General features: G+C 51.4%; 2 protein-coding genes across 2 annotated transcripts in view; one reads left to right on the top strand and one right to left on the bottom strand.

Annotated features, from left to right (window-relative positions):
• Positions 1 to 5,792, bottom strand: part of UNC5CL (unc-5 family C-terminal like) — a gene marked incomplete in the record, with an annotated part of 19,144 nt that extends 13,352 nt beyond the window's left edge. The window contains 2 exon segments of the mRNA XM_027771884.1: positions 4,714 to 4,766; positions 5,783 to 5,792. Coding sequence (XP_027627685.1) covers positions 4,714 to 4,766; positions 5,783 to 5,792 — 63 coding nt within the window.
• Positions 5,793 to 7,367: 1,575 nt separating this feature from the next.
• On the top strand, positions 7,368 to 10,487 carry TSPO2 (translocator protein 2). Its single transcript, XM_006148604.2, has 4 exons — positions 7,368 to 7,417; positions 8,788 to 8,980; positions 9,354 to 9,495; positions 9,670 to 10,487. Exons 2-4 carry the CDS (start codon positions 8,808 to 8,810, stop codon positions 9,868 to 9,870), a joined length of 516 nt encoding a protein of 171 aa, XP_006148666.1. The 5' UTR covers positions 7,368 to 7,417; positions 8,788 to 8,807; the 3' UTR covers positions 9,871 to 10,487.
• The last annotated feature ends 8,185 nt before the right edge of the window (positions 10,488 to 18,672 follow it).

The raw sequence follows: 18,672 nt of genomic DNA, 5'->3' as shown, positions 1-18,672 counted from the left end.
GTGATTTCTCACTTTCTATCTCTCTGTCTCTCTCTGTCTGTCTGGTGAGCGCACACGCCCTGTAGTAAAAACCTCTTAAAAAAAAAAAAGTCACTGAATCACTGTGACTGGATAAGTCATATTGCTCAATGTAACTCCGTTTTCTCGTCCAGCAAAGTATCTACCTTGATCTATAAGTGCTAGTACAGAAAAATCTGTAAGTGGAAAAAAGCAGGTCACAGAGAGAGAGACGGTCTCTGACCTCATTCACGTGAAAAATGAAACCATATAGAGTATAGATACATACACATACATATGTGTGCATGTGTGTGCACACATGTGTGCGTGTGTGTAAATGTACAGAGAAAGGTCCAGTGCAGTGGTATACAATAAAAATGTAACGCGAGCCACACGTGCAGTTTAAATTTTTCCAGTGGCCACATCAAGAAGTAAAAAGGAGGGCCAGTTGGTGGCAGTGTGGTTAAGGTGCTGGATCCCACACGGCCAGCTACACAGTTAGAGTCCTGGACCTGGTCGCTTGAAAACATGCCATGTGTTGGGACCAGCAGTTGGCATAATGACTATGTCGCTGGACTCCCATGTAGTCAGCCGCGGTTCGAGTCCCGGATCCAGTGGCTTAAACTCACACCAGGCACGTGGCGAGTGCACGTGCCCTATAGCAAAAAGTGCACGTGCCCTATAGAAAAAAAAAAAAAAAAAAAGAAAAGAAAAGAAAAAAAAGAAAAGAAAAAAGAAAAAAAAAGAAAATGAATAAACTCTAAAACATTAAAGGTAGGAGCCAGCCTGTGGCATGGTAGTTGAGGCTGCTGGAGCCCATGTGACCGACTATGTGGTTCAAGTCCTGGATCTAGAGGCTTGAGGGCCATGCCCGGCATGAGCGTGTGCCCAAAACCCCAAAAGGAGAATGGAGGGGAAGGAATTGCCACAGGGCCAGCCACACTGCAGGCGGTTTCCCATTTTTTCTCTCCCTCTCTGTTTCTTTGCAGCACGTGTATGTGTCCTATTGCAAGAAAAGAAAAAGAAAAAAGAAAGGTAAAAAGATTCAGGAGAAATCAATGATTTTTTAAGAATATTAAAATGTTTTCATTAACCAAATATATTCAAAATGGTATTTCAATGGGTAATCAATATAAATTTTATTTGTAGTTAAAGATCTTAATTGGCTTTATTTGTGATGCTAGAATCAGTCAACAACACTTCATTTCATAAAAGAGAATAAGTGTGCGGGCCAGCAGGTGGTGTGGTGGTTAAGGCAGCTGGATCCCATGTGGTCAACCACACAGTTCGCGTCCCAGATCTAGTGGCTTGGAAAGCATACCAGGGCACGTGTGCGTGTGTGCCCAAAATTCCAAAGAAGGGATTGTGGCATGACCATCCCCCCGGGGAATGCTTTCTTACTTTCCCTCTTGCTCTTCCCCTAGTGAGCATGTGCACCCTATAGCAAATTTTAATCATTAAGAAAAAAAAAAAAACTAGAATAAGCATTCACCAATATAAAATTACTAATGAGACATTTTCCATTCCTTTTTCTACCAAGTCTTTGAAATCCCTGTGTACTTTACACATGGAGCAGATCTCAGTTGGGACCTGCTGTGTCCAGCCCTCGGTAGCCACATGTCCGAGTGATGCCTGTCTTCATGCAGGTCTGGAAGGATACACCCCTAACTATACCCACTGGTCACAACTACAAATAAGCCAAACTGAGAGGGTGGAAGGTGTGAACCAGGGCTTCAAATAGTCTTAAACCCTTTTTTCTGTATTCTTTGAATTTTTCACACCAAGCATGTATTTTGCATTAACTTTGTAGTTCTTTTTAAAAGCGTTTGAAAGTGTGGTGGGGAATACCTTTTGGGTGATTGCGAGGATGGTGTGAGACCATGTTAAAAGCATTTGTAGATGATAAAGCACTGTCTAAATGTGTTTATTTATGCCCCTCTTTCTGCCAGAAAAGTCTGAAGGTAGCTCACAGAGTTATGCAAAATAGAGTAACAAAAGTGCAAAGTGGACACAAAAGAAAAGAAAAAGAAGAAAAGAAAACAGAGTGGGGGCCGGCAGTGAGGCTGGAATGAAGCAGGGCAAAAATATACACCAACCGACCGTTGGCTCAGAGGGCGAGCTTTCTCGCTGTCTCCTATAGAAATGTCAGCCCTTCCCCGGGCCCTCCTGCCCCTCTTCCAGCCCCTTTCATTTCCAGCACCCCTACCCTCTGGCCACACTGGGCTCCGCTCGCCTAGTGAGTTCTCTCGCCTCTGGCTTTGGCTCTTGGGCTCTCTGATTTCTCCCGCCACGCGCTCTCCCCTGGCACACCGGCCCCCGAACTGTCCCACTCTCTGAGATCTCTCTCCGCTGTGGTCCTGCCCTACCACGTAACTTCTGACTATGTCACCTGTGGCTTTCCCACTCGAATGAACATTTCAGAGCACCTACTGTGTGCCAGGTCCTGCCAAAGGCGATGCCGTATTCAGTGTTGGGCCCTTCTGAGGGAATGGGACTCACAGGTTCAGTAGCTGGGTTCTGGGAGGCATGATGCCCTCCTTCAACGTCCTCTGGGAGGCCCCTCGGCTGATCGGCTAGGGTCTGCACTGGCAAAGGGTCTGGCACCCATTGCTCCCACACCCCCACTCACACCAGCCATCTGGAGCTAAGGTTTGGCCCACCTTCATCCTTCCTTCCTCAAAACCCAGGAAAACTAAGGCCTCTTCCTAGCTCTTCTGTAGCCTCAGGATTAAAGGCTGGGCGGGACCTGTCTCCCCTGCAGGGCTCCTCTCTCCAGTTTCCTTTGACTTTAAATCCAGCCCTTCAGAGAGCACACCATCCTCCTTCAACCAGGCCTCTGGCAGGGCACACGGGGGAAGCAGGGGAGTTGGCAGTGCCCCAAATCTGGTGGGAAGGCGGATGAAGCGGCGAGCTAACCCTTATGCCCCATCCATTACTTTGGGTTCTTCCACATTACTAGTCGAATAATAATAGCTACATTGGGGCTGGCAGGTGATGTAGTGGTTAAGAGCACTGGACTCCCACATGTCTGGCCATGGTTCAAGTCCCAGACCAGGCAGCTTGCTTTCTCACTTTCCCTCTCTCTCTCTTTCTCTCTCTCTCTCCCCCCCCCCCCCCCCTCTTTATCCATTTCTGGTCAAGTTTAAATAAGTGAATAAATAAAGTGAAATAATCTAACTCTTTTTTTAATTCTTTTTTTTTTTTTTTGAATAGGTTTTTGCCATAGGGCGCGTGCGCTCGCCAGACAGGCAGAGAGAGACAGAGAGACAGAAAGCAAGAAATCACCCCCAGGGGGGATGGCCACACCGCAATCCCTTCTCCTCCATTCTCCTCTCGGGATCTTGGGCATGCACGCACACACGCCCGGCGTCAGTTTTAAGCCACCGGGTCCGGGACACGAACCACGGTCAACTATGTGGGAATCCAGCGACATAGCCATTACGCTAACTGCTGGTCCCAAATAAAGTAATTCTTTAAAAAAATAAATAATAGCTCCATTGACAGAGCTCACGACCGTGCTAAAGCTCTTCCCTGGCTTATCTCATTTGCTCCTCAAGCAGCCTTGTAAGCTAGGTGTAATTTTTATCTCCATTTCACAGATAAGGAAGCCGAGTTTTCTCTCCACAGAGAAGATGGGTGGGGGATTATGAAGCCACCATAGAAGGCAGAAAGGAAGGAGGAGGAGAGATGATGACGACTTCTAGAAATGCTCCCTTTCTCTCCCACTCCTTTTTCCCCAGGTTTCCTCCTCTAGAGAAAACCAAGTTGAAAGAGAATAAACAAAGTAAAAATAAGTAGAAGGAACTAAAAACACATCCTCCATTTCACACAAAGTGACACTCCATCCCCTCTCCACCCAGCCATCCATGGCAGGGGATGGGCCAGCTAAAGTGACGAGAAGAAGAGAACCTGCTTCGCTTCTGTAGTTACAACCTTCCTAAGGCCTCCAAAGACCAGAGTCCAAATCCCTTCCAGCCCACTGGGTGGTGCAGCAGCGTCCCCTTGCCCAGCCTCCCAGCTGGGACACCTGTACCACTCCCCAGGCCCGCTGGGCCTCTCATCATTCTCCTGGCCTGAGCAGGTTAACTGTCCCCAAGCTCAGCTGTAGCTCCATGCTGAGTGCTGTTCTAACTCCCTTGGCCCTACTCCATCCTCCTCCCTGGCCCCAGCAGACAGAAGGGCCCCGAGTTTGGGTGGCCTCAACAGCACTGCAGCCATTCGGATGTGGCTTGGAGCTTGCTAACTCTGTGCCTGGACTCTTCACGACCCATTCCTCCAGTTTGTCTGGTCCCAGACTCCAGATCATCCCCAAAAAGAGGGCCTTTTAAAAATGCTACCATCACCTGTCCCTAGGCACAAAGATCAAGATGCCTGCTACAGAGTTCTGCTCACAGCCTTAGAGAACAGTCTCCACCTTCCCCACCTCACCGGCTCTAACTGCCTCCCTGGCATCTGAGGACACAGAAAGTCCTGGGCAGAGGAGGTGGAGCCACAGTCTCACCCAGCATTGGTCGCAGAGTACACACGGCCGCCAGACATAACTGTGCCTGTGGTCCTCATATCCACCGGCCAGCGTGGCCCTTCCCCAAGCTCTTCTCTTCCAGCAGGGAGTCCCCACTCCCTGGCAGGCTGGGCTGAGCTGGCCTGGTCCTCCCTCAGCCCCAAGTAACCCCATGGCAATGCCTCTGGCTGCCCCCGGGGCGGTGCTCACCTTACTGTCCAGGAGGTCTCAGAGGCTGCTGGCTTGTCCAGGGACAGTAGCTCCTTCTCTGAGGAACAGAGAGGTCAGAGAGTCACAGTAGCCAGGCCAGCAGACAAGTGGAGGTGGGCGGGGAGTCTGGGCAGCAGTGGGCTGGCACTTCCCGGCAGAGCCCTGCCCCCTAGCCACCCTAAAGAGTGTGGGGCGGGGGTGGGAGACTAGTTCTGTCTGTTGGCAAAGTCCAGCCAGGGCAAGGAATACTGAGGATCCCAGGAGTGGGTGAGCTGCAGGTCTAGGTCTGGAAGGGAGGAGCTAGGGAACCAGCCAGCCTGCGTGCAGGTAGGTGCTGCGCCTTGAAATGCCTCCCTACAGTGCCCTCTGCTGGCCAGTGGCTGTCCCTTAGCCGGAGGCTATTATTAAACTGGCAGAAAGTAAGAGAAAGTAAAAGCTTGGAGAGCAGCTGTGGATACCAGAGATAGTATGGGAAGAGGGTAGGAAATAGGGAGTGGGCGCAGGGAGAGAGAATCAAGGGGCGAGGGGAAGCAAAACATTCAACAGACAAAAAATAAAAAATTGTTGATGACAAGGTGTATGGTCATTTCTCTGCGTGGACTAACATGCAGTGTGTTCATGCTGGGAAAACTCATTTTCAATGTTGTAAAGATATACAGTGATCGAATGTAAAAAAAACAAGGAAAACATAAAATAATAATAATAAAAAGAGGGAGAAGGGAACCTTAAACAGAGCTTTAAACCTTAAACCAAACTATAGCTGGCACTGGAGTCAGCAGGGGGAATCTTATTAAAATGCAGCTTCTGACTGGGGCTGGGAGGATGGACTGAGATTCTGCAACCCTAAGAAGCTCCCAGGTGATGGGAATGCAGCCCGTGCAGGGAGCTTAGACAGTCTCCTGTTCTATCTGCTTTCTGCACAGAGTGGGGACGCCGAGAGGGTCAGCAACTCACTGGCTGCAGGTGACACTGAATGTACCCACGTCGGCTCCCTAGCTCTTTCCACTCCCCATAATCAGAGTCGGCAGGCACACTGCCCCTTGGAGGAGAATCGAACGTTGGACCTTTGGCAACCCGAGTTCATCCTGCCTCACCTAGGAGAGATGGCACCACGCATCTCAGAAATGAAAGCTCCCTGTGGAGAGGGACTCCTCTCCATCCTGTTGCCGCTGTCTCCTCAGCTCCTGGGACACCCTGACTCAGAGTCCACGTTCACTAAAGACCTGCTGAAGGAATGAGTGGCCCAGCTGAGAGGGAAGGAGCTGCATTTTGGATCCAGTCTGCCATCACTCAATCCAAATCGACTACTGTTGGCTTCGTAGTAGCAGGTTATTTAACCCCTCTGAGCCTCAGTCCCCTAGCCTGTGAAGTGCAGATAACAGCATTATCATTACCGAGCTAACAGGAATTGAACTGATGCACACAAATACATATAGAGAGAATGGGTCCCAGACGGTGAGTGAAACCACCAGGGGCTGGCCCCCTGCAGTTGTGGAACAGTGGTGAACACCCCCAGTCCCCAGTTATCATCTTCCCTGGAAAATAAGTAACTTCTGCTTTTGCCTCAGTTAATGATTCTCCAGGCTCTAGTTGCTGACTGCAACCCCCTACCCTCTGCCTCCTTCCCTGGGGAGAGGTGAGAGAGTGGGATACACACCTCCCAGGGGAGTCTGTTCCCCAAGTGAGGAGACAGTGAAGGAACAGGTGGAGAGCAGCTGACCTGGAGGGGGACTTCATGCCTGCAGGGCAGGTGCTCAGAGCTTTGCTAGAGAATGAGGCAGGGCTGTTTTCACCAAGTTATGTCTGAGTCACACAGGAGGCTGCCTTCTCAGAGTCTTAAAGACCTGCGGGAGTTGTGAAAGATGTAGCAAGCTAGAATTCCAAGCCAGAAAGGGTCCTGCCAAGGAGGAGTTTCTACCCAGGGGCTGAGATCATGGATCATGAAGTCATTTCCAAAGCTCACGCTTGCCTCACCTAGGGACAGTCCTAGTTACAGGAAGGCTCTGGGGAAAGTGGAGAGCCCCTGCACCTCTGTGAACATACAGAGTTGGTGTATGGGATGCCGAGACTCTCAGCACCCACAGTGTTTATAGCCTGGGGCTGAGCCATCACAGGAAGCCTGACTCTCCACAGTATCACACCCTCAACCACCCATCAAGAGGTTCCCTCCAGAGGCCAGGCATCAAGATGGTTCTAGTCGGGACCAGCAGTTGACATAATGGCTATGTTGCTGGGCTCCCATGTAGTCGACCACGGTTCGGGTCCCGGACCTGGTGGCTGAAACTCACGCCGGGTGCATGTGCGTGCGTGGCCAAGATCCCAAGAGGAGAATGGAGGAGAAGGGATTGCGGCGTGGCCATCCCCCCTGGGGTGGTGATTTCTTGCTTTCTGTCTCTCTGTCTCTCTCTCTGTCCTTCTGGCAAGCGCATGCGCCCTATAATAAAAAAAAAAAAACTCTCCAAAAAAAATTAAAAAAAAAAACAAAAAAAAAGGTTCTAGTCAACCAGGGGGACCCCTGCTGAAATAAACTTTTGGGGGGTTATGAAGGCAGCAACCTGGACTCCCTGGCCTGTGGCACCAACCCTTGTCATCTGAGAAAGGCAGACCAGCTGGGAGCCCCGCTCCACCCTCTTCCCGTCCCCCACCCTCCTCGGCCCGTCACACATCACATCTCTTTGGGCACCGAGTCTGAGAGGTGTGCAGCCGAAGGTAAGGGAGTACTAGGCCTGGGAACGAGGAGGCTCTTGGAGCAGTGGGTAACCAGAGAAAAGAGAATGGGGTTGGGGAGGGCTCGGGAGGGAAACTCTGGCAAGAGATTAAGACAAAAGAAGAAAAAAGGCAGAGATGGAGACACAGGAAGGTGGCAGGTGAGCACTTAGGGAGGGGCACAGAAAACCAGAAGACTCCACTGGTAGGCACAGGAGCAGGCCCTGTCCCGGGAACCCCAGGACAGCTGTCCTGACCACTGGCTGGAAAGGGTGGGTTAGGCAGTCCCTCCAGAACACTGAATTTTTTTTTCCCCTTCAAGTCCCATCAAGCATGGGGAAGAGGCTAAAATACCACAAGTGAACTAGGAGAATGATATTGTGTGGGGGCCTTGGTTGGAGTAGGGTCTATATATATATTGCCCCACATGCAAATGACATGCAAAGTAACATGCAAATTAGCATGATGCTTTTGCAATCAAAGACCAGGCAGTTAGCTTTTGCCAGTCCCTCTGGGAATGGAGAGATCTAGGGGACACCTCATTCCCTTGGGCTCCAGGAGTAGCTGAGAGCTAAGGCTCCAGAAAAGGAAATTCACAATGTCAGTGGACTGAGTTAGAATTTGGGCCTGGGGAGGACCAGCAGATGGCATAATGGTAATGTCGCTGGACTCCCACATAGCTGACTGTGGTTCAAGTCCCGAATCGGGTGGCTTAAAACTCACACAGGGCACATGCGCATGCATGGTCATAATCCTGAAAGGAGAATGGAAGAGAAGGGATTGCAGTGGGCTATGCCCCCTGGGAAGTGATTTCTTGCTTTCTGTCTCTCTCAGGCAAGCGCATATGCCCTATAGCAAAATTCTCCCTTAAAAGAAAAAAAAAAAAATGGGGCTTGGGAGCAGCCTGGGTGGGCCCATCCAGTGAGCCAGTCTGGTGTAGCAAGATAAACCTGGAGATAGCCTGGCCCAGGCGTGACTAGAAAAGACTCTTGATTTCTGCCTTCAGAACAGGGTCCTTCAGTGGGTTACTGTCAGCTTCCGTAAGACACTGTCCTCAGCTAGGCCCTGCTAGGTACCTGGCTGAGTACTGGCTGCTATCGGAGGGGTCAGGTACAGATAGAGGAAGGCAAGTCCTTCGCTCCAGTACCCATACAGGACAAGGACCACACAAGTGGAGAGGAGCAGTAAGTCTGTGGGAGCCAGCGAAGGGGTGAGCCGAAGGGGCTGGGCTGGGGATGGCTCAAGGAGCAGCAGGTCTCTATGGCCAGACCTCTCCGTGGGACTCCAGCCAGGGAGCAGCACCAGGTCAGGAGGTGGACAAAGGAAAAGGCCAGAGGGTACAGGTCCTCACTACCTGTCCTCTGCCTCTCCAGATTTTCTCTCCTCAAGGTGAATGCAGCCTCAAGGGGTCATCTTTTTGCTCCTTCCCCACCTGGGGCCCATCCTGGTCTGGCTCTTCACTGGTAATCAGCTGTCTGGTTGGTGTGAGGACCTGAACAAGCTGTCCTGGTGCCCACCCCACAAAGTCATATTGCTTCTATGGACAGTCATCTACTCTGTCATGGGGTGAGCACTCATCCTTCACATGACGATCCTGGCATCCCTGGGGTGAACAAGTTCCCTCTGGCGGAGCTCCTGCCATCCACTGGCCTCCTCCAATGGGTGGCACTCCATCTTGTTGCTTATGGCAGGTCTTCTATTCCTGCCAAGGATCCCAGTCAGCCCTCTTCTTCCATCCTGTCCAAGTCTTCCCATGCTTTCCCCACCTCACTGCTTCCAACTCCTCCCACCAACTGCACCTGGCCCACAAAGGATGCCCTTGTCCACATTTCAGGCCATGAGGGTTCCCTCCTGGTAACCAAGACTCCCTGCAGAGAGCTGTCTTCGTTTACCGTGGAGCACCCTCCGACTGAGTGTTTCTTCCACCATCTCTCCACAGATATGCCTCCTACCTGGTGTGGAAGAACCTGGGAGGGGGCTTTGGGCCGCCCCTGGCCCTGCCTCTCGGCCTCTATGCAGCACAGTTAGTCCTCAGCTGGACCTTCTTGATTCTGTTTTTTGTAGCCCACAACACTGGCCTGGTAAGGCACACGGTGCTCGGTGGAGTAGAATAGGGGAAGGTGAACAACTGGGCCCAGAAGCAGACAAGGCTGCAGATCATTCAGGGGGCATTTGGTTCATGAGGCCAGGGGGCTGCAGAAAGGTGGCGTGGCAGTTCTTAGGGCAGCAGGCTGACCTCCAGCTCTTCTGCCCAGGCCCTGCTGCACCTGCTGCTGCTGTACGGACTGGTGGTGAGCACAGCGCTGACCTGGCACCCCATCAACAAGCTGGCTGCCCTGCTCCTGCTCCCCTACCTGGCCTGGCTTACCATGACTGCTGCCATCACCTACCAGCTGTGGAGGGCCAGCCTTTGTCCAATGCACCAGCCTCAGTCTACAGGGAACAAGAGTGACTGAGACCCTACGGCATGGGAGGGGAGGGAAGACAGCTGGGCGGAAGACGGAGGCTACAGCAGGAAGGGCTGTAGAGCTAGGGCTCTCCCACGGCACTCACCCTCCCACATCCCGTGGTGCTCCTCCTTTTTTTTTTTCTAAGAATTCAGAGGAGAGAGTGGAACTTATTTTACATGTAAATAGTCATACCCTGCTAGGAGCTTTGAGGGCGTGATGTGACGGGTGTGTTTGAGAGGATGATGTCTAGTGCCACAGTGGGAACTCACAGCCGTGAGTGAGCACACGTCCATGATCATGAGAGGGGTGGGCACACCACCCTCACTCCACTCACGTCCCCCAAACCTGGCTCAAAGGTTTAGCACTGAGATGTTTAATGACCTAAAAACAACATATTTTTTGAAAAGTTACATAAAACCAAGACAACCATAAAGTAAAAAAGGGGTACTAATTCTACACACTAGGGCTTTGTATTATATATTTTAATCTGTGTATCACATTGTTATAGAATATATTGGGTGGTCGGAAAAGTCATGACCTATTTTTTCTGGTTTTTTAATGCAAAGATGCATCATGACTTTTCTGATGACCCAATATATATTCTTGCTTAGAGCTGATGTGATAAAGTGAGATTATGGATCTTCTGTTTTCATATACTCTTACACTTTCAATTTTTATGTCAATCACTACTATAATTTTTAAAAGTTTAAAAATAAAGAGATATAAGCCTTTGGTGCTGACAGGTGAATTTGGGAGGAGCTTCTCAGCCAGCTCTCTCTCTCTTTGTCAACCTTCTCAGTAGTGTTTTCATTTTTATCTCCTCCCTCCCTAGTTTTTTTCTCTTATTTCGAAGTCCTGATGGTGAAAGGAAGTGACTGCCCTGGGGCTGCCTCCCCAAATCCTAAACACAGCCAGCTGGAAGGCCCAGACTAAGGGTCTCACCTTCTGCATGGTGGGATCACGGGGGAGCTTTTTAAAATATTGCCCAGAGGTGGGGGGACCAGCAGATGGTATAATGGTCACGTCACTGGACTCCCATAGCTTACCATGGTTTAAGTTCCGGACCGAGGAACTTAAAGCTCATGCCGGGCGTGTGTGCTCAAAATCCTGAGAAGAGAATGGAGAAGGGGGAATTGCGGTGTAGCCACCCTCCCTCCCCCCAGGTGATGAGTTCTTGCTTTCTGTTTCTGTCTTTCCAGTGAGCACATGCACCCTATAGAAAAATCTCTCGGAAAAAAAAAAATACTAATAATTAAAAATATTGACCAGGCAAGGCCAACAGGTGGTGAAGTGGCTAAGGTGCTGGACTTTCACATGGTTGGCTATGGTTCAAGTCCCAGACCTGGCAGCTTGAAAATCACACCAGGCTTGTGTGCATGTGTGTCCATAATCCCGAGAGGAGAATGGAGGAGAAGGGACTGCAGTGTAGTCATTTACCCTTCCCCTGGGGGGGTAGCAGTAATTTCTCACTTTCCTTCTCACTGTCGTTCTCTGTCTTTCTCTGGTGAGCACATGTGCCCTATGGCAAAAACCTAAAAAGAAAAAAAAAATTTAAATCAACTAGGCTTTCCAGGGATGAGGCCTGAGCAATGGTGTTTTTATTTTTTTTCTTTTTTTTTTAATTTGCATTTCATCATTGTACATCTTTTTTTTTTTTCTTTTTTAGAGAGGTTTTTGCTAGAGGGTGTGTGCACTCGCCAGAAAGACAGAGAGACAGATAGCGAGAAATCACTTCCCAGGGGGGATAGCCACACCGCAATCCCTTCTCCTCCATTCTCCTCTCAGGATCCTGGGCACATGCACACATGCCCAGCATGAGTGTAAGCCACCAGGTCTGGGACTCGAACCACAGTCAACTAACTATGTGGAGTCCAGCAATGGAGCTATTACATTATCTGCTGGTCCCCATCATTGTACATCTTTACAGCATACAAAATGGTTTCTCCCAGCATTAATGTAGTGCGTATTAGTGCAGTTAAGGCTTCGGTGTTTTCCACAGGCCCCAGGGCCTCTGCAGGTGCAGTGGAAACTGAACCACAGCTGCATGTGTACCAGAGCCATTTGGGAGCTTTGTAGCAAAAGCATATTCCTTAGACCCCACTCAAGACCCGTATCAGGAACCAGCAGTTGGCGTAATGGCTATGCCGCTGGACTCTCATGTAGTCAACCGCAGTTTGAGTCCCGGACCCGGTGGCTTAAAACTCACGCCGGCCATGTGTGTGTGCGTGCCCAAGATCCCAAGAGGAGAATGAAGGAGAAGGGATTGCGGCATGGCCATCCCCTCTGGGGGGTGATTTCTTGCTCTCTGTCTCTCTCTTTCTGGCGAGCGCACCCGCTCTATAGAAAAAAAAAAATCCTCTCCAAAAAAAAGACCCACAGATCAGAACTTTGGGGTAGGCCCCTGTTAGATTTAGCAGACTCCAAAGCGCTTTTGTCAGCTGCTCATTAAATTTCGAGTGCTCTGGAAAGATTGGTTCACAGGGCCCTTTGAGCTTGGGCAATCCATGGTTCTATAAGCTGGGGGCTGAAATAAACCGTGTCCTCTCAGGTTGGGGTCAAAGACGTCATAAGAGAAGCCAGAAGCTAACAACAGTCCTCTGAGAAGGAGGCTAGCTGTTCAGAGCTCACCCAGGGAGAGGAAATCTGCGGCCTCCCCTCCTCCACATAGGCTGTGCTCCACCCACTACAGGGCAGGCCACCTGCACTCCAGGAGGGCTCACACGGAGCCCCACCCACCTTTGTATCTGCAGCCTAGGGCAGGGCAGGGCACAGAATAGGTGCTCATACATTTTCATTGATTAAACAATAAATGAACACATTGTCACACTTAAAAGAAACGTGCTAATCAGCACCCTGCCACGGCTCCCCACCCCTACCCTGAACCAACTGAGAAAGAAAAGAAGGATGTTAACAGTTTGGGGAACGTCTAGTCCTCAGGTGCAGCCAGTTAGAGCACCACAGCGGTAGGGCATTGCTCCTCACAGCGTGGCCCAGTGAACTCCTCGGACACATGTTGAAGGTGTGGACTCCGGGTCTGCTCCAGATCTGTGCAATCTGGTCATCCGGGGAATGAAGGCAGCAGAGCACAGTGGTTTGCAGCTCCAGCCCTGGAGTCAGACCGACCAGCCTGGGGCTGGATGCTGACTCTGTCATTTATTAACTGGAAATGCCTATGAGATGATAGCAATGATAAGGGCAAATCTTCACGGGGAGTTCACTTGCCCAAGGTCATAAAGTGATAGTGGAGCCAGGCTAGGAACCCCTGCAGAGTGGTTCTGAGCCCATCCTCTGTCAATCAGTTTGGATACATACAATTTATAAATGTAAACAATCGCATGTATAAGTGGAGGGGGAAAAGCAGCTTTTAACGATTTGATTGACAGGATGACAGAAAATACACAAATGAACAAGGTAAAGGGCCAGTCATCTGTGCAGGTGGTGCTGGTCAGGCTGGCCCACAGACCACAGAGGAAGTCTCACTATGCTCCAGGCTGTTGAGACATGGGCCTTGGAACAGGGGGGATCTGTGACTGTACTTTGCATCGGAATCATGGATGCGTAGTACACAGGAGGCCTCCTGGGTGCCACTCCTAGAACAGCTCACCAATTTTATCCATGTCACCAGATAATTCTAGAAGTTAAACTGACCCCCCAAAATACACACCCTTCCTACGGCTTGACTTTGACCTCCCCAGAACAAGCTAAAGCCAATAACACGGGGCTCTAGATGCCTCTAGCTTTAGACACTTGGCCCTAGTGGAGGCTTCATCTGGGCACTGTCCCATGCCCTGGGCTGGCATGGCTGCCTGATAAGGCATGAGCCAAATAAAAGGCTGCTTGGCCTTTTGCAGAAACTCAGCCTGAAAGAACAGGATCAAGCTCAAACTCTTATCTTTTGACCCCAAAGTTGTCCTTAAAACTCTCCTAGGAGCCAGCAGGTGGCATAGTGGTTGAGGCATTGGACTCCCACATGGCCAACAATGGTTCAAGTCCTAGACCCGGAGGCTTAAAACTCATCTTCTGTGGATACATGTATGTGCCCAAAATCCCAGGAGGAGAATGAAGGAGAAGGGATTGCAGTGTGACCATGTCCGCCAGAGGAGTGATTTCTCGCTTTCTCTCTCTCTGTCTCTCCAGACAGCATACACGCCTTATAGCAAAAATCTCTCTCTAAAAAAATAACACACATACACACACACACACAAAACAACCTTCCTCTGCACCAGCACCTTGGTCCTGGAAGGGGAGCCTCCAGTCCAACAGTCTTCCAACCTTCTTGGGCCTCTCGCTCTTCGATCCCACCTCCCAGTCCTGAGCCCAGCCTGTGGCACACCCTCCCCTCGGCCTGTCCTCTCCTGTCACCTAGAGTTGGAGCTGCTCCTCTTTGCCAGATGTACCCTGGGCTGGCACCCTCCACATCATATGTGTGGGTGCTTCTTTGTCCTTGAACAGTATTTGTCCGTTTGCCTCTAGGTCCATGGAGTCTGAATGGGATCCACCCAGCAGGTGGGGTAGACAAAGACTCTTCACAGGGCCATGCAGATCTCCCGCCCAGGAGTTGGAGAGGTGGGAGGGGCACTGGGTACAACAGCAGGTCAGGAGGTGGTATATCTCATTCTCCTGTATCCACATCCCTCGCCTCCTGCCCTAAAACATCCGTTCTTCCTTACTCTGCCAAATTCTGCAGAATGGAGACATGGTGGGCCAGCTGGCCAGTATATGTTTAGTGGACCATGGTTGGTAGCTGGGAAGAGGACAGAATGCAGAAAGTATTTTTGTTGTGCATCTCTGCCCCTTGCTACCTACAGGTCAAACTGGCAGGTCCAACTGATGCCACAGGGGAAGCCTAGAAGGCCCCTGGAGTTTTGTCAGGCCCCAGCTAAGGCTCCAAAGTCTCTATTTTTCCATAGTGGGTAGCCACTTCCCACTCTACGTCTTGGGGCTTCTCTGCATCCCATGCCCAGTTTCAGAGTCTTCCCAGAGTTCCCCTTCTTGCAGTTCCAGGAAACAAGCACAGACCCTTTGGTTTAAGGGTTTCATTACTGATCCTCATTAACGGCTCAGGAGTTACTAGTTCAAAGCCCTGCTTTGTTAGGGATGCCCTCAGGTCTCCAGCTTCCTCTTTTTTATCCTCACTAGAGCCCACCCAAACATTTCCCTCCCCTCCAGGTCCCTTTTCCCCTCTAGCTTTTAAGGACCCTTTACCATTAGGACCTTCTGTAAGGGTGCAGGCCAGGAGAAGCCTGCTTGGTTTCACCAGGGGCCTCAGTAGTGTCTATTCAGGGACTCCGTTCTCCAGTGTCCATGTCCCCCAGGCCTCCCCACTCACACCGTGTCGCTCAGAGGGGCACTAGAAAAGCCCCTAGGCCTTCCGCCTCCACCTACTCCAACACATGTCTCATCTAAAGGGCTGAAATTCTTCTCTTCAAAGTTGGTCAAGTTTATTGCTTTCTCCCAGTAGGGTTTTGGCTTTGCAAACACCACTTCAAAGGAGGAGTACCACTGTATTAGTCACTCTAATGTGCATGATTCTTATCAGATCACTTTCCTCAAAGTGCACAGGCCAAGCAAGCCGAGGGAGTCTAGCTCTGCCAGGAGAGCTGGGTGGTGCCAGGAGTGGCCCCTGGAATGGAGGGCCATGGTGACCAGACTGCAGTCCCGAGTGTCACCATTTTTCCCAGGGCAGTATGTCCTGTATGATAAGGAAAGCATTGTGTCCTATTCGGAAAACAGAAACCCCTGGCCTGCCCTGTGACCTTGGTACTTTCTCCAATCCCAGCCTCAGACTCCAGGAGACCCTCCCTCAGCCCCCTCTCTGCTCCCCAGCCAAGGCCGCTCAAAGCCCTGCACACCCAGTGTTTATGTCAACAGAGCGGTTGCCAGCGGGGTAGGCTCCTGCCCGCCAGGGGGGGGGCTGGTGCCAGAGCCCAGCCGCTGTTTGTGTACCTTGTCTCGGTAGTGACCGGAGGGGCAGGCACGCCTGGGTTGGTCTCTGGGACAACGAGCTGTCGGGGTCCCAGCTGTCCCGGCACATAAAGCACCCACTCCATCAACGCACCCCCAGGTATCTTCTTTCACAGAGTGAGAATTTAAACTTTCCCCTGGTGAGGCTTTTATTTTCCACCGACCCCCTCCTGGCCTCTCTGCCCTCTCCCTAGTGAGGGTAGCTCCATATCCATATCCGGCCTGATCCTGTCCCTCCTCCTCAGCTGCCTCCTGGCAGCCTGGAGGTTTTCTGAAATGTCCGTGGGAAATAAACTAGGGAGAGGCAGGCCACAGCTTAGCACAGGTAAGACGGTGGGGGCTGGGGCCCACAGGTGGCCTGGGAGAATTCTGGTTTGGGTTCTATCCCGACTCACCAGCTGTCTGGTGTCTCTGTCTCTGTACCCTGACACACACACACATGTAAGTACACACAAATACACACATACACACGCTCTGATGCCTCTCAGGAACCAGCCCACAGCCCTTCTCCCTGCAGGTACTCCAGAGTCTCTCTGTTTCTCCGCAGAGCCTGGCCTCAGGGGTCGAGAAAAGCCCTCGGGGAGCCAGTGACTCTGCTCTCACGGCAGCTGCGTCGCCGAGCGAGTCGCTTAGCCTCTCAGGTCTCAATTTCCTCACCACGGAAGTGAGGATGCTGGAAGTACCTACCTCAAACATCCTTGGGAAGAGAAAACGAATTAATACACAGCATGTGCTTCGGGCCCACAATCAGGGGCAGTGCTAATGCTAGCTTTCCTTATTACTGAATTCCAGGCAGCCTAGCACAGAAGGAAAAGGCTGGACCTTGGAGGCTGACAGATCTGGGTCCAAATCCCAGCACCCCATTGACTCCTCGTGTGACCCTGAACCAACAGGCCTCCTGCCCAGTCTCCTATGCAGACGGGATGTACTGAAGGAATCTTACCCACAGGGCTAATGTGGGGTGGGGTGTGCCAGCCCTAAAAACAGTATAGCAGCAGCTGCAGGGGGAGGAGTCAGACTTTTGGCACCTGACCCCCCGGATTAGCTGCCTACTCTGGGGCTGCAGGGAAGCTAGACTGATTTGGAGAGGAGAGTGAGGGACCAGCCAGGAATTCTGGCCCCCAGGAGGTGCCATAAATAGTCAGAGGGCCTCCAGAGATGGCAGGGGAGAGGGAGGGCTGGAAAGGAGCAGTGGAAAAGGAGAAAGAAAGCTGTCAGTCATCAGTCTGGGGATGGGTCCAGGGCACTCTCCCAAAGCCCTAAAGGAAAACTCTATGGATGTAGTGGGAGCTAGGGGGAATGAGAAGTGCCCTCTTTAGAGAGAAGCAGCCCGGGAAGACCTGCACCATCTCTGGAAGTCACTTGGAGCTGTTGGGAGAGTCAAGACATTCTCGCCCCACCATTCACTGCACCAGAGGTGTTTCCTCATTTTCATCCCTTTGGCCATACTGGAAGAAAAAGCTGTAACTCAGGTGGCATGGCAGGTTGGGAAAACGGAGGCCCAGAGATGTTAAGTGATTTGGCCAAGCTCACACAGTGAATGGAATGGGGGTATGAACAGGGAATGTATTTATTTATGTTCCTCCTAACCCAGGAAGTAACAATCAAAATTTAGAAACCTGGCCTTATGGAAGGTTTATCTTTTCCTCTGTGGATCCAAGCACATCGCTGCGGCTGGGCCTAGGAGGGGGGCAAGGAACACATGTAGCGGATGCTCCCAGCGCCCAGCCGCTGTTTGTGTACCTTGTCTCGGTAGTGACCGGAGGGGCAGGCACGCCTGGGTTGGTCTCTGGGACAACGAGCTGTCGGGGTCCCAGCTGTCCCGGCACATAAAGCACCCACTCCATCAACGCACCCCCAGGTATCTTCTTTCACAGAGTGAGAATTTAAACTTTCCCCTGGTGAGGCTTTTATTTTACACCGACCCCCTCCTGGCCTCTCTGCCCTCTACCTAGTGAGGGTAGCTCCATATCAATCTGATCCTGTCCCTCCTCCTCAGCTGCCTCCTGGCAGCCTGGAGGTTTTCTGAAATGTCCGTGGGAAATAAACTAGGGAGAGGCAGGCCACAGCTTAGCACAGGTAAGACGGTGGGGGCTGGGGCCCACAGGTGGCCTGGGAGAATTCTGGTTTGGGTTCTATCCCGACTCACCAGCTGTCTGGTGTCTCTGTCTCTGTACCCTGACACACACACACATGTAAGTACACACAAATACACACATACACACGCTCTGATGCCTCTCAGGAACCAGCCCACAGCCCTTCTCCCTGCAGGTACTCCAGAGTCTCTCTGTTTCTCCGCAGAGCCTGGCCTCAGGGGTCCCCCTGGCAAGTGTGAGACTGCATGGTGGAGGGCTGAGAACAAGCCTGGGGGAGCCAGTGACTCTGCTCTCACGGCAGCTGCGTCGCCGAGCGAGTCGCTTAGCCTCTCAGGTCTCAATTTCCTCACCACGGAAGTGAGGATGCTGGAAGTACCTACCTCAAACATCCTTGGGAAGAGAAAACGAATTAATACACAGCATGTGCTTCGGGCCCACAATCAGGGGCAGTGCTAATGCTAGCTTTCCTTATTACTGAATTCCAGGCAGCCTAGCACAGAAGGAAAAGGCTGGACCTTGGAGGCTGACAGATCTGGGTCCAAATCCCAGCACCCCATTGACTCCTCGTGTGACCCTGAACCAACAGGCCTCCTGCCCAGTCTCCTATGCAGACGGGATGTACTGAAGGAATCTTACCCACAGGGCTAATGTGGGGTGGGGTGTGCCAGCCCTAAAAACAGTATAGCAGCAGCTGCAGGGGGAGGAGTCAGACTTTTGGCACCTGACCCCCCGGATTAGCTGCCTACTC

Source organism: Tupaia chinensis, unplaced genomic scaffold (genome assembly GCF_000334495.1).
Source record: "Tupaia chinensis unplaced genomic scaffold, TupChi_1.0 Scaffold000238_1, whole genome shotgun sequence".
NCBI classification, from domain to species: domain Eukaryota; kingdom Metazoa; phylum Chordata; class Mammalia; order Scandentia; family Tupaiidae; genus Tupaia; species Tupaia belangeri.
Note: the sequence above shows the minus strand (reverse complement) of the source record. Positions and strands in the feature narration are given on the sequence as shown.